Source organism: Podarcis pityusensis (genome assembly GCF_964106645.2).
Source record: "Podarcis pityusensis genome assembly, chromosome: 1".
Taxonomy (NCBI): Eukaryota; Metazoa; Chordata; class Lepidosauria; order Squamata; family Lacertidae; genus Podarcis; species Podarcis pityusensis.
The window spans coordinates 88,976,974-89,000,173 of record NC_138028.1 but is presented as its reverse complement, the minus strand read 5'-3'; the positions used below and the strand labels follow the sequence as shown (position 1 = coordinate 89,000,173).

Genomic DNA, 23,200 nt, shown 5'->3' with positions numbered 1-23,200 from the left:
AAGAACTTACAAATCTTCTTACAAAGCAAACTCACACACAGCAGTCTCTGAAGCTAGAATACTCTATTAGAAGCACATCATTAATTCTCCTTTCAGAAACATAATCCAAACTAAATGCAAGTGATGCCAACAATGGTATGGGCCATGGGAAGGTGACTTGAGATAAGGCCTTCTCAGTAGTTGCATCCTGGGACTCCCTTTCTGTAGAATGCATTTGTTTATCACACTGATGACACTTGGTTGTAAACTGAAGACACTTTTGCTTGCCCAAGCTTTTAGGACATGAACCTGCATGAAGTCTGGCGATTCAGCAGTTCTTTATTACTGCTTATATTTTTCTATATTATAGAGAATTTCAGATGTTTTAATCATTGTAACTATTATCATGTTGTATAAGTGCCTGGGATCCTGCAGGACAAATGGCAGGATGATGATAATAATAATAAACGATAATAATAAAATGTCAGAGTGAAGAGTTAAAACTAAGCTTTCTCCATGATATGCTAATTTTTTAAAAAAATAATAATCTGGAATACATTTGTTTGTAGGGAAAAATATTATCTGAGACCCCACCTGTAACATGAAGTAGTCTAGACCCAAGCCATACCAGAGCATCAGTTCAAAAAATGGGAGCCTGTGAGCTGTATCAGAGGCAATGGATCATCCCAGGCTCCTCCAGAGATCATTTTCTCACATGTATTACCTGAATTCTTTCACAGATCTGTACACAACTGACCAATCATATTGCCCTGCTTACTAATGCCATATCATTATGCCACTTCTTCATAACTTTCTAATCCAGATTTGTGAACAGTGTGTCCTAAGTAGATGAAAATACACACACACACACACACACACACATGTGTGTGTCAAGCATACCATTTAATGTTAAGACCCTTGTACAACTGTTTTTCATTGGAACAGCATAGACATACCAGATATCTGCTTTCCTCCCATACCCTTCTCCACTAATGACTTCTGGACTCATCCAGTATGGCGTTCCTGTGGCAGACTTCATACCTGTACCAGACAAGCAAATTGTTTGAAGCCGCTTGCTGGCACCAAAATCACCCAGCTTAACATTCCCTGCAGAGTCTCTGAGAATATTTGCACCTGCAAAACACAGAGAGATAAGGTTTGGTGTATATCTGGTAGCAAGCTAACTCTACAGAAGACTTATAGTAGTCCCATGGGGCTAGCAGAAGCTTACATGACATTACACGTACATCAGCTCAACATAGAATTCGATGTTTGATTCAGTGGCCCTTGCATACAAGTCAATACATTTGTGTACACAGATCACTTCCAGGGTGTCTTGGCACTTCACCCACATAAGTAGGCCAAGGTAGAGGAGACAGGATGAGGAAGCAGAAATAAAATTACTATCGTTTTCCTTGAAAGCTATGATAGATGTGTGAGCCTGGGGCATTTGCCATGCTGTTTTCCCTGGGCTTTGGCTGTTTTGAGAATTTGGTGCAGTGTCCATGTCAGGACTATGAGCCAGACTCAAACTGCAACTAAGCCATGCACTCCCTCGTTGGTGATCTTAGCAAGCTGCTATTCTTTCAGCAATATGGGGATAATACTGGCATACGAGAAACATTTTACACATTAGCATAGTAGTATATGTGAAGCTCTTTAGGCACTGAGAAAAGCACTGTGTAAACACTAAATATTGCCAACCTTTGTGGTTGAAATTCCAAATACAGTGGTACCTCGGGTTACAAACGCTTTGGGTTACAAATATTTCGGGTTACAAACTCTGCTAACCTGGAAGTAGTTGCTCCAGGTTGCAAACTTTGCCCCAGGATGAGAACATAAATCGAGGAATGGCGGCGCAGCGGCAGCAGGAGGCCCCATTAGCAAAAGTGCACCTCAGGTTAAGAACGGTTTCGGGTTAAGAACGGACCTCCGGAACGAATTAAGTTCATAACCCAAGGTATCACTGTACTGGAAAAGCATTCACAATGAATAAATGGAAAAGATTCACCTATTGGTACCATGATAGAGTTGTTTAATGTTCTGACTGCTTTGGAGATGTTTTGAGAAGTTTTTGACAAAGCAATATGAATGAGAGAGTCTGTTAAAATTTTCTAGCAGTCTTACTTGAAATGATGTCTTAACTTGAAACATTGTAAACTACCAACAGATATATTTATATTTTAATTGCAAGAAGAACCTTGAATAAAACATCGTATTGTTTTCATCATAAAGATTTGGCTCATCACCGGCATTTAGTTAATAGTTGTTATTTTTTTCTAACCACATTACTTATCTACAATTTGGTAAGTGCACACCTTCAACAATTCTCCCATTCTTACCTTTAATATCTCTATGTACAATCATGTTACTGTGCAAATAATGAACTCCTTCCAAAATCTGCCGGGTATATTTCCGAGTCACATTCTCCGTGAGTGCGCCATATGCCTTCAACTGATCTTTAATTGAGCCCTACAGACAAAGGAAGAATAAGAATACTGTAGCGCCTCTTTTAAGAGTAGAGTCACTCTTGCATAAAAAATGGCTGCATTTAAAAATGTTTCACAAGTTTGTAGAAGCAATCCTCTAAGGACCCTTCCCCTATCTGGCCTTAACTCTAACAAGCCCACATTAAATTACTATCTATATCCAGATCTCTGGCTTACCCCAGGCATATATTCCATAAATATAGAGAGTGTTCTTTCGGGAGGGTCCCTCAAGCAGCCATAATACTGAACAATTCTCTCATGTAGAAGGTTTTTCAGAAGCTGAATCTCACATTCAAGTGCATTTACCTCCTGGAACGCAAGAGCACAGGATTAGCCTTAACAGAATCTGACAAGCAGGTTTGATTCAAACAACAATAAACGCATCATTTAACTTGCACTTGGAACCGAAGACTTCCAAAGGCCACATTGGGGCTCATCCTTTAGCTCACTATTAGAAATCCTTGAACTTGGGGAATTAGCAAATCCACCATCCCCAACTATTAAATAAGAGTGGCTAAACTGGATAGTACTTACTATTTTATCTGGTACCACCACATAAAATTACCATTTTCTTATATAAAGACTGGACTTTTCCAAGTCCCTTTGAAATGTACCTGAGCAATTTAAGAGTCCTTATTCTGTTATTTTCACTGCACAGTGGCCTGGGTTTCAACCTCGTCTTAATGTCCACATGGCAAAGTTACCTTGTAGCAGCAAAAATAAAACTACAGGGAATTTTCAGAATATTATTGACTGGTGATTGATTGCATTCATAGCCTACCTTTTTTTCTACATGGAGCTCAAGGTGGATTGTACATGGTTCTCCCCCTCCTCATTCAATCCCTACAACAACCCTACGAGGTAGGGAAAGACAGTGACAGGCCCAAGGTCACATTCAGTGAGCTTCATGACTGAGTGGGGATTCGAGCCCTAGTCTCCCAGGTCTCAGTCCAGCACTCTAACTACTATGCCTCACTGGCTCTGGAAGTAGTTGGGTAACAGATACATGAGGCACCTCTCCATATATGAAGCTACCTGGACACTGCATTCCTGGTCCTGTTCTGCCTCCTCCAAGGAATGTGCAGAGGGAGGCAACATAGAAACAGGCCTTTGCAGTGGTGGCTGCCCATTTGTGGAATATTCTCCCCTGGGAAGTAAGCCTGGTGCAGTCATTGTTTGCTTGTAGGTGCCAGGCTAAAGTGTTTGCGCTCAAACATCGGGAAAGAGAATTAGTTTTTTAAAAAAACTTTTAACACTCATCCTGTTAATGAGGTAAGTAAGATTTGTCCTAATATTACACATATTACTGGATGAGCATGTTCAGTTTTTTTTATTGTTTTATACTGAGTTTTAATGTATTTTATGCTGGGACACTCCTCTGTGTGAAAAGTGGTTAACAACAACAACCAACCAACCAACCAACCAACCAACCAACCCACCATAACCAGTACTCTTACCTTGCTGGTCTCCGGGCTGTCAGGATCAAACTGAACTTGCTTAACAGCTAGCTCACGTCCTGTATCTGCATCATAGCATAGATAAACTCTGCCAAATGCACCCTGCCCCAGGAGTTTACCTAGTCTCCAGTTAGTTGGAGCTCTTGGGGCTGAAAACAGAATATAAAAAAATCAATTTCTATTTCTCAAAGAAAAAGGATCAGAAGATCAAAACTTCAAGGAATGTTTCAGCAAGAATTGATACATACACACATTGCATTTTGCAACATAAGTATTTAAAGAGAACCTTTAAGACAACAATCTGTAGTAATGATCAAGAATGCAAGCCACAAACTACTCTTGCATTCCTCACTTTAATGCAACTAAATTAGCTTAAAATAAAAAGTGGCACTTTATCTGGCAGAAAAATCATTAAGCTATTAATATTATTTATTAAAAGTAAATGTGCATCAATAAATATCCCCTGAGCAGTTTGCAACATAGCATGTTGTAAAAATGCTAAACATTTTCCATCTGTCAAAAACTCAAAGAAAATACTCATTAAGCCCAGCAGTGTGACTAATAGGCAGGCTGCTGATGTCTCTTGAAAACTTATCCATGCATCTAAGGATAGAACATTAGTTAATAGTTAAGTAACTATTTAGTTTCAGTCTGTACGAGATACCTTTTCAGTCCAAAGTATCTCACACAAAAGATTACTTTGGACTGAGGAGGCACCTAGTACAGACTGAAACTAAATAGTTGCTTATGATAGCAATGTACTCAGTTAGGGCAACAAACCATTACAGTTGCTTGGTCACATACAACTTAGTAACTTTACCCTGTCAGGTGTGAGGAAAGTTTTTTGTTAAATATGACACAGTTTTTGTGAGGGACAATGTATTGAAACATTTCCTCCTAATGTCCCAGGTGTGCCCATGGTGTATCTCTTTAGAATTACCAATTTCCCCACAAAAGTGCTAGAAGCTAGTAATGCAAGATACCTGTGTGTATTTGACTTTTAGGCAGATGTCTGTGCCAGCTGTTCTTCCAAAGAAATACTGTAGGCACATGCAATACATAGGCCCTCTGCAGGCATTCAGTAGGAATGCAGAAAGGGATAAGCAGGAATACACAGGCTGAGCTCCATTGTCTCAGTATCACTGTGCATGTCGGGCACAAACTCCAGCTGCGTAATCAGGGTGAGTCTGAAGGGGGCTGCTTTACATGTGGGTTTTCCAGCAAGGGGACAGTCCTGGGGGCTCTACCCACGAGCACCACTGACTGCTGCTTTACAAGAGCCAGGAGGCTTATATGAAAGTCATTCTTGTCCTACTTTTCTGTAGGTGTAAACTGCTAACATGCAAACAGCAGCACAGGAACTCACCGGGACAAAGAGACTCAAAGTAATTGAAAAGAAAAATAGGAACGCAGGCAGTCCAGTAGAGATTGGGGAAAGTACATGCAAACTTTAAAATAATAGCAAAAGAAATTATTTGAGACAATCATCAGACAAGCAAAAAAATGAAGATCCGAAAAGCTGCCTTGTTCAGATCGTTGCAAATGTTGCCATGGCTGGTCTTAGTACAGGGTGGATGGAGTGACCACTCCAGGCACTATAGGCCATTCTCCTGAAGCATTTCCAAATGAGAACAAGAGGGCCATGTATTCAAGCCAAGTAGGTTCAACCCACAGACAATGTCAAGAACTGACACCTTGGGGACGTTAATAACCAGTGGATATAGGGATAGAGAAGGGACGTGGGTGGCGCTGTGGGTTAAACCACAGAGCCTAGGACTTGTCAATCAGAAGGTCGGCGGTTCAAATCCCTGCCACGGGGTGAGCTCCCATTGCTCGGTCCCTGCTCCTGCCCACCTAGCAGTTCGAAAGCACGTCAAAGTGCAAGTAGATAAATAGGAAGGTAAACGGTGTTTCCGTGTGCTGCTCTGGTTCGCCAGAAGCGGCTTAGTCATGCTGGCCACATGATCCGGAAGCTGTACGCTGGCTCCCTCGGCCAATAAAGTGAGATGAGCGCCGCAACACCAGAGTTGGCCTCAACTGAACCTAATGGTCAGGGGTCCCTTTACCTTTACCTATAGGAATAGAGAACTGAGTAAGCTAAGCTTGGTTTCACCCCAAATCAGACATCACCACCTCTAGGAGAGTATCCTCTATGTGATGGCACAAAATTGTGTACAGTCCAGCACTTCTATGGGGTAGAAAATCTGTCAAGCATTTGGGGTACCTTATTCATTTCCACCCACACTGGCTGTTATTAGCATGGAGGAACCATACTACATTGAGTCTTATGCTGAAACAAAGTGTTGGCCCAGATGCCAGAAGATCATGACAGCGACTGCCATCAACAGATTTTACTGATGATTTGGCAAAGGAAATTTACAAAATAAGTTCCAGAGGTTTTTGTTTTTCAAGATTTGGTGTTAATAGGTTTTAATAACAAATTTACAAAAAAGGGACCCATTTGACCCCAAAGATTCCAAAATATTACACTGTCAAGTGACTATTACTTTTCAGCCATGTTCAGCAACTGGGAATGGAAAAAGAAATCTGTTTTGTATTGCGCTATATATATTTTGGTATGGGGTTGTTGTTTTGCTAGTCTGATTGTTCTCTCAAAAACAATTCCTTTTGCAATCATTTTAAAGTTACCTTATTTTTACTGGACTTGTCTGTCACATGGCATTATATGCAGCTTTTTTCCTTACAGCGGCTAGGCGGACTGATATCCATGACTGTCAAAGTAGGATTGTCTATGTCACTTCCTCTTCTTCGCATCCGCCCATCTTCATATTCTGGAGTGAAAACACTGCTCCCACTGCTTGTACTCAATGAGTGATCAGTTGGGCTGAAGCTAACTGGGGATCGTAAGCTGTTTCCTTGGGTTCTCCTAGCTCGTGGAAAAGTTTTACGGCCTGCAGAAATGAACAAAGAAACCTACAATACAGGACCATGAAACATTATTTCCATTTGTACATTCCACTGGAAGCAAAGGACAGTAACTGAATGCTGGATAGACTAGAACCACACTTTTCTACCTCAATGGCAATCACAAATGAACAGAGCATGCTACCTCTAGATTAAAAAATAAAGAAAAGTGCATAGGATGAATGAGGAATAAGGAAATACCTTCCAAAGGAAACAAATCTAGGACCATCTCTTGGAAGATTGTACACATTCAGCAGACTCGGATCCAACTCTTAACACAACTTTTTCTGTGTGGAAGGAGGAACTTAACTTGGGGAAAGGCCACAGCTCAGTGGCAGGCAGTCCCAGATTCAATCTCTGATGGCATGTACAGGAAAACGTCTCCTATCTAAAACCCTGGTGATTCCCTGCCTGTCAGTAGGCAAGTGTTTCTCAGCCAGTGGGTTCCAACCTGCAAGTGGGGCACAAGGCTTGTACAAGTTGGCCAAGGGCGTTATAAGTAAGCCCAAAATAAGTACTGCTTATAATTCTTCATTGGTAGGATGAATACCTCTTACAACTTTTATTATAATGCTGTATTGAAACTTGTAACTGAACATGGGAAAGAGTAAATTTTGCATTACAGCATTTGCAAACCGCCTTTTGGTGGCTGAAAAGTGTTATGGAAATTTTTGCCTGGATGCCTCAAGTAATGACTATAAAACTGGCAAACTTGTAGTTAAAATGCATGAGGACCTAAGGTCCTAAATTCATGTGATAATAAATCAATGGGCACCATACCAAGTCAATTTTGATGTGGGTTGCCGTATCAAAAAAGACTGGGAACCACTGGGGTAAACATCCCTGCGCTAGATGGACCAAAGGTCTGACTTGGAATAAGACAGTGTCCTATGCTCCTCTGTGACAACGAGGAAATAGATCTCTCCTCATGAGACACTCCTGCCAGATGAAGGTAGTTTCCACTCATTCCTTCCCCTTACAGCCCCCTGAAAAGCTGTTCCAAAGGGTTGAGGGCCATTCCGGAATAGAACTTGGGGTGGTGCTGGGGGCTGCAGTGGAAAATTTGCAAATACTGCCTTCCCCTCTCTCCCTTCTTTCCTCCAGGGTGAGACTCTGCAGGATCTCAGCCCTTTCTGCAAATAGAGAACTTCTTTTGTGGGAAGGCAACTATGGCTTTAAAAATATAGTACAATGCAGTAAAATATAGTACACTGTTACCTTTATTAAAACTGGGAGTAATTGTAATGAGATTCAGATACGATAATGCCCGTGGGTAACAAGAAACAACGGAAAATTTCCCAGAGTTATTTAAACAGCAGAATCCACAATTAAGTTGTCGGCAAGAAACACGACTCAGCTGCCTCTGTGTAATATTTGTATTTGTTATGCTGGAAGCCAATGGAAGTTAATTTGGGAATAAATTCCACCTAATTCAAAGGGGTTTACTAACACGCACATAATATGAAAGTGGCCAAGTTGTAGAGCATCTGCTTTGTATGCAGAAGCACATCATGTTCAATCCCTGGCATCTTCACGCAAGGCTGAGAGAGAGTTTAGTCTGAAACCCTGGAGAACAGTGCACAGTCAGGGTAGACAACACTGAGATAGCTGCACCAAGGGTTTGACTTGGTACAAGGCAGCTTCCTATGTTCCTAAAGCAGCAATCCTACATTTAGGTTGCTTTCCTCCCCCCCCCCCCCTTTCAAACAGTGATTTCTGCCTCTAGGCCATCCAGAAAACTCATGAAAATTAATTATGTTCTTAAATCCATCACACACTGTTATGGTTGCATACAACAGATCAAGAATTAAGGAACATTTCAAACTTGGAAAGGAGACCAGCCAAGAAATACTTTTTTGTATTGCAGAGCACACACAACTGAAGATTAAAATTGCCTCCCTTCTGGATAGGAAAGAGCATTATGTGTGTGTGTTTTTTTGGGGGGGGGGAAGCTTTCACCAAAGTGTTAAGGGGCCCACAAACTTACCATCATTGTAGTCTTGATGGTGGTATGAAATATGATACCTTCGAGGGTAAGTTCCACCTTTGCCAAACTTCTCAAATATAGGAAGATCATAATCTAAAGGAAAAAACAATTAAGTTCCTGTTCTCAATTAGGCTATTTTAGGTTTGGATGCAAAAGTTAAGTGAGTTAGTCAAATGATCAACCAAAATAATCAAGGGGACAGAGTAATTCCCCTCAAGGAAAGGCTGCATTATTTGGAGCTTTTTGGTTTAGAGAAAAGACGAGTAGGAGGTGACACAACAGAAGTTTGTAAAATTATGCATGGCATAGAGAAAATGGACAGAACAAAGTTTTTCTCCTGCTATCATAGCACAAGGACACCCAACAAAGCTGAATGTTGAAAAATCAAGGACAGATAAAAGAAAGTACTTCTTTACACAGCACATAGTTAACCTATGGAACTCACTCCCACAGGATGACCACCAACTTGGATGGTTTTAAAAGAGGTTTAGACAAATTAATAGAAGTTAAGGCTATTAATAGTTATTAGCCGTGATAGCTATGCTCTGCCTCCAAATAGCTATGCTCTGCCTCCACTGATTTTTTGCGGCTTATAAGTGCATGCTTCATTTCCACTGATCTACTGATTTACTAACATTTCAAAAAATAGTAAACATTTTTGTATGAACATAGGGTTGTTTCTACTTTTCATACTTTTGTCATTGTTACGACAGCCTCAAAGACAAATAAAACGTTATTAGGTTAAACTTTATGCATACATCCAGGCACACAATGAAGTTACAGTAGAAGATTTTGTAAGGATAGCATCAGAAGCTGTACGCATTTGTTTTACCTACCAGAAAACTCTTGGTGATTATCTGGGTAGCTCTGGGCTCTTGGCATCCGGGACTTCGGGTAGTTATCCCTATAAGTAGAAACACTGAACTATTACATCCTCGTGTACAACACTACCTGAATTCTGTTACCTCATTGTTTTAAAGATCACAGCAGAAAGAAGTGCAGATTATGTGGTTCTTACCCATCTAAAGGGCTGTCAAGCGAAGGGCAGCTTCCTGAGCCAGAGTTTTCAGGACTGCTCAATGATAACGGATCCAGCATCTGGAAACAAAAGTACAAGGAAGTTTGAAGAACTATCACTACAAGGGTGTAACATACATAGGCAATATGCAACAAGCTGGGAAACACAGACTACAGTTGTCCAGGCTCTGCTAACATTCTGGATTGCTTACTGTAACACATTATACATAGTGCTACCTTTGAAGATGTCTCAGAAACTTCTGTTAGTAACCCAGTAGCTGCATGATGAGCTAAGCAGACACTAGTAAAAGGTAAAGGTATAAGGTACCCCTGCCCGTACGGGCCAGTCGTGACCGACTCTAGGGTTGCGCGCTCATCTCGCTCAAGAGGCCGGGAGCCGGCATCGTCCGAAGACACTTCCGGGTCACATGGTCAGCGTGATGAAGCTGCAACTGGGGAGCCAGACCAGTGCCGCACACGGAAACGCCGTTTACCTTCCTGCTATAAAGCGGTACCTATTTATCTACTTGCACTTAGGGGTGCTTTCGAACTGCTAGGTGGGCAGGAGCTGGGACCGAACGACGGGAGCTCACCCCGCCGCGGGGATTCGAACCGCCGACCTTATGATCAGCAAGTCCTAGGCACTGAGGTTTTACCCACAGCGCCACCCGCGTCCCCTAAGTAGACACTAGCCAAGCACAAATTTGGATACTGGGAACACCTTAATCCAGTGTTTAAGGAGATACAGTGGCTACCAGTTCATTTCGGGGCATACTTAAGCATTGGTGTTAGAGATGAGCACATTTTCTCAAGCTCACCTCAGATTTATTGATAAATTATCAGAGATCTTCACGGGATGGGAATGAGAAAAATTTCATTCCATTTTTCTGAATAAATCTGGTAATTCAGAAAAATGTCCTTGTGTAAATATTCACCAACCCACATTGCTCCCCGAAACCCTCCCAAAAAACATATCCCCCCCCCCCATTCACTTACCTTGCAAGCAGTAACAACAGCAGCATCAGGGGCATGAAGGAGGAAAAGGAGGGAGGTTTTTCCTTCCCTTTCTGCCACTTGCAACACTGCTTAGCTAAGCCTGAAGGATCATAGCATATATAGTTGTACCAAGAGTTGCCTTTGGGAGAGCTGCATCTCCCCTGGCCATGGTCCACTGTTAGATCAGGATAACAAAGGATCTTAAACAGCAAAACCTTAATGCAGTAGCCCCTTTTAAAGGAAATGCAGCAGCCCCTCAATGCAGTAGCCCCTGAAGGGAAAATGAAAGAAAACACTCACCTGATCCATGCTTTCTGGAATGAACTCGCCCTCACTGTTTATACTGGTGAATGAGCCATTCCGGGCCACCTGGTGCAGCTCATCTGGAATGTATCCTGGAGGGGGAGAGCTTCTGTCACGACTATAATAACCTGTTGATTTTTTAAAATATGTGAGTAAATTATAAAAATCCTTTTACCAGCAAGAATCATCTACTTATATGATTTTAGTATCAAAGCATGTGACATTTATTTGAACGCCCACAGATGCTGCAAGGCACACAAAAGAAATAAGGTTTGACTATCTTTTGGTGGGAAGATAAATTCAAAGGGGTGGGGTTCAATGCTGCACTTAAGTGATTATTCTGTCAGCACAAGTATTTTGGCTTGCCAGACAGAATGATTTCCTCTGTCCTCTGCCTGCTGCTGTTCGGGGGGTTCTCCTGACCCTCCCAACCAGGATTTGGGGAGGGAACAGGGGCAACAGAGGGAGAAGAGGGGTGCAAAAGTCACACTGCGCTAAGACTCAATGCGCTGGTCTCCTCTCTCTCACCCACACACAGGTGCTTACCTTTTTATTTATTACATTTGGATCTCCAAATTTGACCTCAATTTAATTCTCACATCAATTCTGTGAAGTATATTAGACTGAGAGATATTGATTCCCTCCACTCACCACCCAACCAACTCAAAACTGTAGGAATATGAAGTTTGCTTACCTATTACAGAAAGCCTGTTTTTCCTCTCAGTCACTCTGAAAACTGTATTATCCAAATCTTCCAGCGATGGCAGAGGCTCAGTATTACTCTGAAGGTGAAAGCATGGAGCAGTTTATTTATCCCTTAAAAAAAATAAGAAATCCTCCCACTCTTGTAATTTTTCAGTGAATGGACTGTTAAGGAGGACAGGTGCTATTTGCTGCCGTGCCTACACAACCTTAGCAGCTCTTTTCGGACCAGAATTTCAAAAAGCCAGTTACAAAAACAAAGGAATTCAACGATTTAAAATACGTAAACCAGAGTATTTTAAAACTGGGAAGAAATATTCTATTTCTGTCAGTAATATTCTACTTTTGTCATCATTCTAGCCCAGGCATAGGCAAACCCGTCCCTCCAGATGTTTTGGGGCTACAACTCCCATCATCCCTGACCACTGGGCCCAGTTAGCTAGGGATGATGGGAGTTGTAGTCCCAAAACATCTGGAGAGCCAAGTTTGCCAATGCCTGTTCTTGCCCATGAAAAAATACTTTTGCATCCATCTTTCACACAATGGCAGCTATCAGCACTAACAGATTAAAAAAATACAGTCACTAGCAGTCTTTGAATTGACGTAGGTCATGTCTACATCACCCCTTCCCACTGCTTTGGTGAGGCAAGTAGTAGGAAGCAAAAGTCTGCAACTCATAAAAGCAGCAGTGTGCTGCCTAATCCAGTGCTGCCACAACAATACATGCCCTCCATAGACTCTCGTCCCTGTTCAGGCATTCAAATGTGAGGAGGGGAGTGTCCATGAATGAGCACACTAGGTCTGCATCTTCCCTGCTGCCCTCTGTGGGTTCAAATGCAACTATCTGCATTAATGAAGCCTCCTTACTCATGGAGGCTTGCACATATTTTGGAACGCTAGGACCTCAGGGAACCTTCTTGAGTGTGACCTAAGAGGGTGGAGTTCGGGTGGTGCTCTCTAATCCCCATGTGTTAAGTTAATCCTCATAATGAACACCTGAACAGAGCTTCAGAAAATCAGCCATCTGGATTTCTTCACCTGAGCACATAACAGACAAACAACCAAACAAAGCTAGTTCAAAACAGACCAATGGATTTGGATTCATGTGGACATGCCCCAAAGAGTAATTTTAAATACAGAAAGTTCACTTGTGTCATATGATATCTGAATACACACACACATACATCCGTATAAATAACATGTACACACCTGTGTGTTTCCATGGGCAACAAGCAATATCTTGAGACTCTTCATATGAACACTTCGATCAAGAAGCTGTACCGCTTTGTCCAGGTCATCCTGTGTAGCTAATGGGATCACCAGCTACAGGCAGAAAAATATACACACAGAACAAGGTCACAATGCAACCTACTCACAGTTGATGCGATTAAGGAATAACACAAACAACTACTATTCAAGAGCCATTCTTTTACCTCATTATTGCTGTAATGCAAATTCATTGACTGTCCAAAGGCAACTTTAGCTTTTGATGCAATATCTTCTAACTTGACAGGTCTAGGAAACTGTAGAATTCTGTAATACAAGGTATAGGTATATGGGGGGAAATCCACCAACATGAAAACAAGTACGTAACTATTGATGACAATGATGAAAGTTAAATTTTTGTTTGTGGAATAGTGACATACCGGGGGGTGGGGGAGAGAAAAGCATGTTTTCATAAGGTGTCACACTCTCTCTTAAAAATCAAATTATTAAAAAGTGCATTTACTGAAAAGACAAAAACAGCACCCAAATTAATAACCCCACATTCAGTAAGGTGAATCATTGAATGTACATGATTGCTGCTGGGTAAACTATTGCACTATTCCGGAATACTGTTTCAACCCACCTTACACCAAATAATTACTGCAGCTGAAAAAGTAGTAGTCAAATTGAAACTTGCACAGTGAATTAGCAAGCTAATCAGCTTCTGAAGATAGATTTTATCAGCCATTATAAGATTTTCTAAAGTTAGAAAGCCATGCTTAGAAATCATTTATTTAAGATCTGCAGCAGGCTTAAACTACGTGAGTCAATACCTTATTAAAGTAAAACTCTCCTAATTGCGATACATCAACTTGGCCAAGAGTTTCTAGGAAATTAATTCCTATGCCAAAGGCAAACTATCTGAAGGATTTGAAATACGTGCTGTGCAGTCATTTGAGGTGAAATACTAACACAGAATAAATTTGTTCACCAAAATAACCTGAAGTCAGTTTTAGCACAAGAACAGAAGCTAGATCATTTTCCAGGTTTGATCTCTCTAAACATTAGTAATTTACTCAGCAGAAACGGAAACTAGCTGACCATCACAAACCACGATGCAGGTGCATGAAGGCTCCCCCATTTTCTTTGGGATTCAGGAGTAGCTGGATGCCATAATTGAGCTTACTTTGCATGTGTAATTAGAATTGCAGAGTTTGAAGGGACCCAAGGGTCATCTAGTTCAACCCCCTGCAGTGCAGGAGTATTATAGGGTGTGCATGTGTCAAAATAAATGATTTTATTAAGATATATTGTTCCTTATTCTATTCTAGGAGCAAAAGATAGCAACATATATATTTCACACATATGCATGCATTTTTAGCACATTTCTTAAGTTTCTCTTTTCTAAACATTGACGTTGGACAGGCATCTCTCTATTCTCTATCAAGCTTTGCCAATACTCCATAAAGCTACAAAATATTATGGGTTGCATCCAATTGGTTTTCCTTCACTGACAGAAGACAATTTGATTCAGTGGAATTTTTAGCCAGTGAAACAGGGATCACAGTAATTATTAAAGAGTCATCTTCCTTTTGCACACACACACCCCATACTATAGTCCATACTGTTCTGAAGGGTCCAGTAACCCTTTGCAGCAGATGTGGGAGTTCTAGGGGGAATTGTTAAATATTGCCTCAATTCCCATTCCACTGGATCAAAGAGCCTTCCATCTGCCGAGGGTCATCAACTGGATGTAACATTCAGAATGGATTCTGGAAACTTGTGGATTATCTTTTTTTACCTTTTCTCTCCTCGGTGTTCAAATTTGACTCGGACATCATTCTGTAAAAGAATTACACACATACTAGAAAACAAAGCTGGGAACAAATATTATTTGTGAATATTCCTCCCTGGATTGCAGACGGCCAACAAATATTCTCACACACTTGAAGCAACATTCTTTGGCAATGGAAGAAAAACTATTGGGAAGTGGGAATTTGGGATATGCATTACTCTGGAACACAGGACACATCTGTTTAAGATCTGTTCTGCAACACTATATCCCTTTCATTTACTTCATAATTTCAAAAATATGTACACCACAAGGTGGAACATTTCCAGCAAGTGGAAATCACTCACATCAAATGCAGAAACACATTCTTCATTGTAAGACAAACACATTACAGGATTACCTGTTTTTTCGGTGAAGATGATTTTGCTTTCCCTGTTTCTTGTAGAGGCAATGGAGGGCGACTTGCCTTATGAAGGACTGCCAAATCCTGCATGATTGACTTCAAAGCTTGCTGCTCATCTGTTTAGGAGGAAAAAAGAACTATCTGTACCCACTATTCATAAAATGTCTTTGAAAACAAGGTTTATTATTTTTAATACCTCCAATAAAATAAGTAGGATCTGAAGATTGTTCTGATTATACATTTTATTAACTCATATATATTCAGACTGTCTAATGTCTCAAGAACTACTTTGTATTCTAACTTATGTCGTTAACATAGATTTCCAAATTTTAATATACACTTGCAAAAATTTCCTGTTTTCAGTGATGGTTTGCATTATGAACACAAGGCTGATGTGCCTGAGCTAAATTGAGTTGAACCCAAGAACTCACCCATAGCTGCAGCCAGCCAGCAAACCTTTACTTCAGAAGAATGGTTCTCCCATTAGAACCCTTCTATTGCCTATATGAAAAACAAACACATAAATTACAGCAATGAAGAGAATAAACAGTTCAGAAAGGACTATGATTACAGGCATAAAGAAAGAAAATTGCCATGTCCCAAATGTTAAATATAATAAGCCACTGGAAATTAGTTACGGGTCAGCCACATCCTTTCCCATCAGCTTCTTCATGAAGAAGTATGGGTGAAGATTACTATAGGAATTACTTGACTACTGTTTGTGAATAGCCAACAATGCAATGTTGTAGCTTTTGCTGTATTATTATAGCTCTACAAACCACAGTCCCTTTCTCAGACCTCCAAATTACCATGCAGCAGAGAAGCATTATGTTGGCTGTACTGACACAATAAAGCTGTTGTTGTTTTAACCTCTTCTTGATCTTAAATCATATACTAAAATAATAAAAGAAACCTGTCTGGACAGATATGACTGTAGGGAGCACAAGGTGGGGGTCCAACAGAGGTGATAAACTTTAATAAAGATGAAATATATTTGTGAAGTAAATGCCACTCTCCTCTAGAGAAGTAAAAAGCTGAAGCCCACTTACTACTGTGTTGTCATAATGATTATATATTGTTTATTACATTTTAGTCACCTTTCTCAAAATAACCTGAGTGACTATATGTATGAATATAAAAAAATGAAGTTTAAAACCATAGGAAAAGTGAGCAAATCCATAGAACGCTAAAAGCATGCACCCATAAAAATTAAAATCAGAACCAGCAGAAAAAATAAATTCAAGGAAAGTAATCAGTATTAACAGTCCATCACATGCCATCAATGCCTGAAATAGACAATTCACAGGATTTGTTGAAAATTCAATGCCCACCAACATTAGAAGACCAAGTTAAGATTTACCCAAAATCAAATTGATTCAACAATAAAATGAAACGCTATGGAAGACAGGTATCCTCTGGACTTGCTCATTTGTCGAACTTAAATCAGGAAGTGTACAGTAAACATCATTGTAGGTTGCTACACTGTTACATGCATATGCTGATTGTGTTTACCTTGGTGTGTCTTATTGATACATTACTATGAAATTTGTTGTTTTATTGACATTGTACACACTTTGGGCATACTAGTAGTGAAAAGCAGATACATTTTACAAATACAATAAAACATAAATTTCCCACCCTAATGGCGCCTATGCACCATTCAGAGCAGCAAACAATTAAAACCCAGAATGAAATACAATTCTTTTTAAAACATTAACACAATATAATTAAAAGAGAGCTAAGTTGTAGCAGCTAAAATAGAGATTGATACTAGTCTACCCAAATGATAAAACAATACCTGCCTAAACAAAAAGGTTTTTGCCATATAGTGAAACACTGTAAAAAAAAGGGGGAAGCATCCAAGTGTTAAAAAATTTAGGTGTAGCTGCAGAGAAGGATGTTTATCTAGACCCTAGCAACCATGCCTGCATCATACTGTAGCTGGGCACCAACTTGGATGGCTTTAGAAGAGGATTGTACAAATTCATGGAAGATAAGTAGCTATTAGCCATAATGGCTATGCTTTACCTCTGTGGTCACAAGCAATATGCTATGGAATACCAGTGGCCAAAAACCACAGAAGGGGAGAGTGCTCTTGTGCTTGGGTCCTGTTTGTGGGTTTCTCCAAGGCAGCTCACCGTGACAAGGTGCTGAACTAGACGGGCCTTTGGCAGGCTTTCCTTCTGTTCTTACAGTTGGGACATAGAGAAGAGCATCTCAGTAATATCTTAAGGTGAGGGCAGGAAGATACAGGAGGGGGCTGTCCCTGGTCTTAAGGCACCAACACTTTGATTTATACTTTGAAACAAATCAGTAGTCAGTGCAGCCTGGCAGGACAGGTGTAACATCATCCCATAAGCCAGGATACTGGACCAATTAGTTTCAAAAAACTTTGGAAAGGTAGCCCCACACAGAGCATGCTTCAATAATCCAATCTGGATGCAACTATGTCTACATGGTCACCATGACCAGGTCCGACCTCGTAGAAATGGACACAGCTGTCACACCAGCTAAGCAGGACAAAGGCACTCCTGGCTACAACTGCTCTTTGAGCACCCAGGTACAAAGCAGAGTTCAGAAGCACACAACCCACCCAAATTGTGAACGTGATTCTTCAAGCAGAGTACTGTCCCATTTGGAACAGGATGAACCCCTATTCCACAACCCCTTTGTCTTGTCTAGATTAAGTTTCAATTTATTAGCCCTTATCCTGCCCATTACCGCCTCCAGACACCAATGCAGAATATCAACAGCTTTCTGTTATAGATGATTGAAATGCAAATGAAAGTCTGGTTTTATATATGTATTCCTATCCGAACCAACTAAAGCCACAATTCAAAGAAGCTGCTACATGCATGTACAGGATCAGCACCTCCACGTTTTACTTTCTCAGCAGGTTTGCATATGTATGTTTCTGTCTACCTCCATCTCTCTCCCCATCATATCAACTATATTTAAGTACAGGGGTACCTCAGGTTACATACGCTTCAGGTTACATACGCTTCAGGTTACAGACTCCGCTAACCCAGAAATAGTACCTCGAGTTAAGAACTTTGCTTCAGGATGAGAACAGAAATCGTGCTCCGGCGGCGCGGCAGCAGCAGGAGACCCCTTTAGCTAAAGTGGTGCTTCAGGTTAAGAAGTTTCAGGTTAAGAACGGACCTCCGGAACAAATTAAGTACTTAACCCGAGGTACCACTGTATTTTGTACTCACACAAAGTAGCTGAAACACCACTACCCATGCACAAGAAGAAACTGGCTAACCCTGAAGATTACAGGACTCGTATCTATCTATTTAGAAGGGAAACCATTTGTTTTTTGCAAGAGCAACCTGCAACACAATTTTGGAGCTTTATTTCCTACTGGTGGTTTCCCATTTGGAAAACCAAATTAGGTAATTCTGAAACCTATCCATTGGGCACAAAATGCTGACTGACTGTCATGAAAAACAACAACTATAAACTATGTGGGAGCAGGAATGCAATGGCCAGAGAAAGACACAGATATAAAATGGACAGACAAGGCCATTTCACTGTCTTGATAGGTCACTTCCTCGTTCACACACATAAACTACTTTAAAGTGTCCCCAGGGACAGAAGTGAGAGCTGTTCACAGAAATCCAAGATTCTAACGTATCTGGGATTTAGCACAAAGGTGTGTCTGCCACCTCCGCTCAGAATACTGACTGTTAGATGGGGGACCTGTGGGAGGCAGAGAGGAGAATGGGACAGAGTGGCTGGAACCCTGAACAGCAACAGTCCCAGTCCATACTCCACACTGCATTTGTACAGACTAATAGCAATCAAAATTAGCTAAGTGACAGCCCTTCAGAACTATCCATGCAGAGGAGGAGGAGGAGGTTTCACCAGGCTTGAAAGAACCCCAAGGTTTTCATAAATTAAAAACAAATATTTAGAGGGGAAACCATCAGTAGGAAATTAATCTCCAGAACAGCCCAATGGGGGCTGAATATGCTTGGTAGCCATAGAATACTGGCACTGCATACATATATACTGGGGTGGGTAGGGGAGAATGGAATAGCCGTGATGTTGTACTGAAGCACCCCACACTACAAAATTGTGTTGCAGGTTGCTCTTGCAAAAAACAAATCTTGAAAACTAAAAAAAATGGGCTGAAATGAACAACAGAAACATCTGGTTATTTTAAGGTCAGAAAGAACATGTGTGTTGAATTATGAAATTCCTCTGTTCCTAACACTTTTGAAACCCGTCTGCTGCCTAAACAATTAAGACTGAAGATAAGCAGAAACTTTCATGGATTTGGGTAGTCTTCAGCACTGCACACATTAAGTTGAAACTGTTTATTTTATTTTAAGTATTACTCTCTTCGCAAGCCAAGAATTTCATAACACCAACACTATTTAGCTGGCAAGGCTGTATGGAGATTATCAGTGAGAGTTGTTCTTAGTACAGGTAAGGAAAAAAGTGCCCCATACTATTTATTTTATTTGGGGGGAAAAAATTAGACTGCTTAATGTTAGAAAAATTTGAAGCGGAGTACACATATACAATAAAAGACAGCATATAATCAATAAAAACAAACAATAAAACACAAGAACACTATCATAAACATACAGGTAACAGAGATACAAAGAGACAGAGTCCAGCCTTAGGGGACAGGAAAGGCCTGAACAAGGTGTGGCTTCAAGCAGATAACTGATAGATTGAACAGGGAAGGGCCTTCCAAATGGCAGGAGCAAGCGTACAAAATGCCCCCTCCCAATTCATCACTCAACAATGGTGAGGAACCTTTTTGGCTGAATAGGCAAAATCTTTATCACCCTCCATTCCTGCAAGTCAACTTTGACAGAAGGGAGGGACAATCCATCTATAAATCATGTGATTTCATAATGATAGCAGATGACTGTCAAGTGCCAAAACCGGAAGCTTAGCCCAAAGTCTTTGCAAGCTCTAGGCTTGACACCTGAGCACCAAACACAGGGCTGGCAAAGCCCCTGTACAGCAGCTACCAAGCACCCAACAACCAGTTGGTAGCTGGGAACTTGGGAACTACAGTGGTACCTCAGGTTAAGTACTTAATTTGTTCTGGAGGTCCGTACGTAACCTGAAACTGTTCTTAACCTGAAGCACCACTTTAGCCAATGGGGCCTCCCGCTGCCGCCGCGCCGCCGGAGCACGATTTCTGTTCTCATCCTGAAGCAAAGTTCTTAAGCCGAGGTACTATTTCTGGGTTAGTGGAGTCTGTAACCTGAAGCGTATGTAACTTGAAGCGTATGTAACCCGAGGTACCACTGTATTGTAAAATAGGGGTGTTGCTGGCACTGCCAACTGGCGGTGTGTGCCAAGGTGCTTTTGGCCAAACCGTTCCCTTACATACCCCACACCTGACATCAAAATAACATCATGTGTAGAATAGTTGGGCAGGGTTCACTTGAAATGACCTCAAAGACCAAACTGAGAGGCTTGGTGGCCCAGAATAGGTCCATGGACTGCAGATTCTCCACCCCTGCCGTAAAATAATCTTTAGGATCCAGTACCACCAATAGGGATTCAGGTTGATTAGCTAAGAGATCAAACAGCTCTTTCAGGTAACCTGGCCCTGAGTAGTTCAAGCCTTTATCTGTCAATTACAATACCTTGAACATAGCTCAGTTCACATAATAATAATAATAATAAAAAATTTTATTTATATCCCGCCCTCCCCAGCCGAAGCCGGGCTCAGGGCGGCTAACAACAATAAAACAGTACAAAAGTACAGCATAAACAACAGTCTAAAATCATTCGTTATAAAATTAATTAATTCAAGCCATTGGCAACTATTGGGCCAGAGCTCCGCGAAGATTGCCGAGGGAGGGAGTCAGGCTGTGCCCTGGCCAAAGGCCTGGTGGAACAGCTCTGTCTTGCAGGCCCTGCAGAAAGATGTCAAGTCCCGCAGGGCCCTGGTCTCTTGTGACAGAGTGTTCCACCAGATCGGAGCCACAGCCGAAAAAGCCCTGGCTCTAGTTGAGGCCAGCCTAACTTCTCTGTGGCCTGGGACCTTCAAGATGTTTTTATTCGAAGACCGTAAGTTTCTCTGTGGGGCATACCAGGAGAGGCGGTCCCGTAGGTACGAGGGTCCTAGGCCGTATAAGGCTTTAAAGGTTAAAACCAGCACCTTAAACCTGATCCTGTACTCCACCGGGAGCCAGTGCAGCTGGTATAGCACCGGATGAATGTGGTCTCGCAGCGAAGACCCCGTAGCAAGTTATGCAGAGTACTAGAGGGTGGGAGCAATAATGTTCAGCTAATAAATGGTTTAATGGTTCTGGCTATACAGACCTCTTTTTTTTTAACATCAAAAAACTTTAAAGTTGCTAACCACTTCTTTGCTTTTCGGCATCAAGTTAAATGTGTTCTGTGAGTTATTTTATAAGTGTCATTTTCTACCAAGGTGATAATTAAATCATTTCACAATTTTACAGTTTCTAGAGGAAGTCTGCATCAGCATTTACTTGGGCTGAAAATAGTCTGAATGACAACCCTTTTTGTAATGTTTTAATACTGTAATGTTAACACGGCAAGGAATTGCAAGAATCAAAATACTATTTTTCCTCCCCCCAAAAACATTGCTAAGTTGTTTATCCTATATGCTTCTGCCCTGACAGCAACATCTTTCAGCTTGTTATGATCATGAAACTGAATTTTGTTCCTAAATTAAAACATACAACTAACAGTCACAAATTTGCAGCACTGAAGGGGGGAGTGGCAGTTGAAAATAGAGTTTGAGTAGAGTGAGAAAAGAGCTGGGGAAGGCTCTGTTGTGTTAGCTTTTTGGTATTAGCTTATGTGTTGTACCCACCTCTTGTATTTCTCCTTGTTAAAATTGGTTTAGACAACAACAACAACCCTCAGTGTTCTTACACCCCTGCTTTACTGAAACTTCTGCCATTGTTTGAGTACTGGAAGAAGGGGAGAATACTGAAAGGGTTGTTTTAAGCATCTCCCTCAGATCTGCCTCATGTGAAAGAGATAAAAACGTGGAGCCCTCAAATATTCAATAGTACCTTCACAGAATGCATTTCTGCTCATGTGTTGTCTGGTCCCATGTATTTCTGGTCCCATGAAGTTACAGATTCAATGTAGTAATTTAGAAAATATATTTTATTAACAAGCAAACACCCATATATGTACAACATCCATCAACACAAGCTAACTAGCATACTTGCTCTTAAAATTCTATTCCTCTTAAAAATATAGTAGCATATCAGCATGGGGTATATGTGCAAAAGAGGCTACAGAATAGTAGAGAGGAGAAGGCATGGAATTGGTGGGTGGTCTGTGTGCAAGGCAGAGTTAGAAAAAAATAGGAAGGAGGAGGTAAGAAAAAGGGGTGAAGTTGAAAATGGGGGCAGAGGAAGTTGCAAAGAAGGAGGGAGTAGGTGGCATGGGAGTTGGGATGAAGATGAAAGCAAAGGAATAAAAGGCTCTCCCAGGAGGGGATGGTGGCTTCATCATAACTGGATGGAAGGTGAAAAGGATGGTTAGTGGACGCAATGTATTTGGAGGAGGATGATACAGGAGGTTACTATGGGGGTGGTCTGTGTGCAGGGGTTGCACAAAAAGAGAGAGGGAGGCATGGATATGGGGATGAAGGTGAAAACAGGCATTCAAAGCAAGGTTGCAGAATAGGAGAGGTGGCTTCTGAAATGAGGTTGGGAAAATGAAAAGTGAGCTTAACAGTTGCATGGAGTAGGAATGAAAAGCTCTAAATGGTTAATGTGGGGGAATTCCAGGGGGATTTGTGAGTGGAGAGAGCACAGATACAGTATTCTATGAAAATTCATTATTCCAAAAGTGAACTTCCACTAGCCTTTTTAGCCATTCAACAGAAAATAAGCATGAAACACAAATATCACTAAGTTGTGGTCAGCATCTCTCAGCTTTGATCTTCTAACCAACAATGTTGTGGCAAACCCTGAAGAA

The 23,200-nt window shown here is 41.1% G+C and overlaps 1 protein-coding gene across 4 annotated transcripts in view; it reads right to left on the bottom strand.

Moving 5' to 3' along the window:
* The window catches only part of MAP3K2 (mitogen-activated protein kinase kinase kinase 2), a 38,724-nt gene that overhangs the window by 13,598 nt on the left and 1,926 nt on the right, over positions 1–23,200 (bottom strand). For 3 of the 4 annotated variants that reach the window (XR_013986838.1, XR_013986839.1, XM_081007313.1), the window contains exons 2-16: positions 15,688–15,757; positions 15,254–15,372; positions 14,863–14,903; positions 13,289–13,388; positions 13,065–13,178; positions 11,848–11,935; positions 11,151–11,281; positions 9,856–9,935; positions 9,674–9,741; positions 8,838–8,930; positions 6,631–6,837; positions 3,926–4,074; positions 2,646–2,777; positions 2,322–2,451; positions 936–1,113 (exon numbers count right to left, since the gene is read on the bottom strand). Coding sequence is in view for 2 of the 4 variants with exons in the window: in XM_081007313.1 (XP_080863439.1) it covers positions 936–1,113; positions 2,322–2,451; positions 2,646–2,777; positions 3,926–4,074; positions 6,631–6,837; positions 8,838–8,930; positions 9,674–9,741; positions 9,856–9,935; positions 11,151–11,281; positions 11,848–11,935; positions 13,065–13,178; positions 13,289–13,388; positions 14,863–14,903; positions 15,254–15,372; positions 15,688–15,691 (1,634 nt within the window). In the remaining 2 variants the exon portion in view is untranslated. Of the gene's footprint in view, positions 1–935; positions 1,114–2,321; positions 2,452–2,645; positions 2,778–3,925; positions 4,075–6,630; positions 6,838–8,837; positions 8,931–9,673; positions 9,742–9,855; positions 9,936–11,150; positions 11,282–11,847; positions 11,936–13,064; positions 13,179–13,288; positions 13,389–14,862; positions 14,904–15,253; positions 15,373–15,687; positions 15,758–17,394; positions 17,415–23,200 lie in introns of those variants that run through there. The other variant, XM_081007314.1, reaches the window with a different exon arrangement.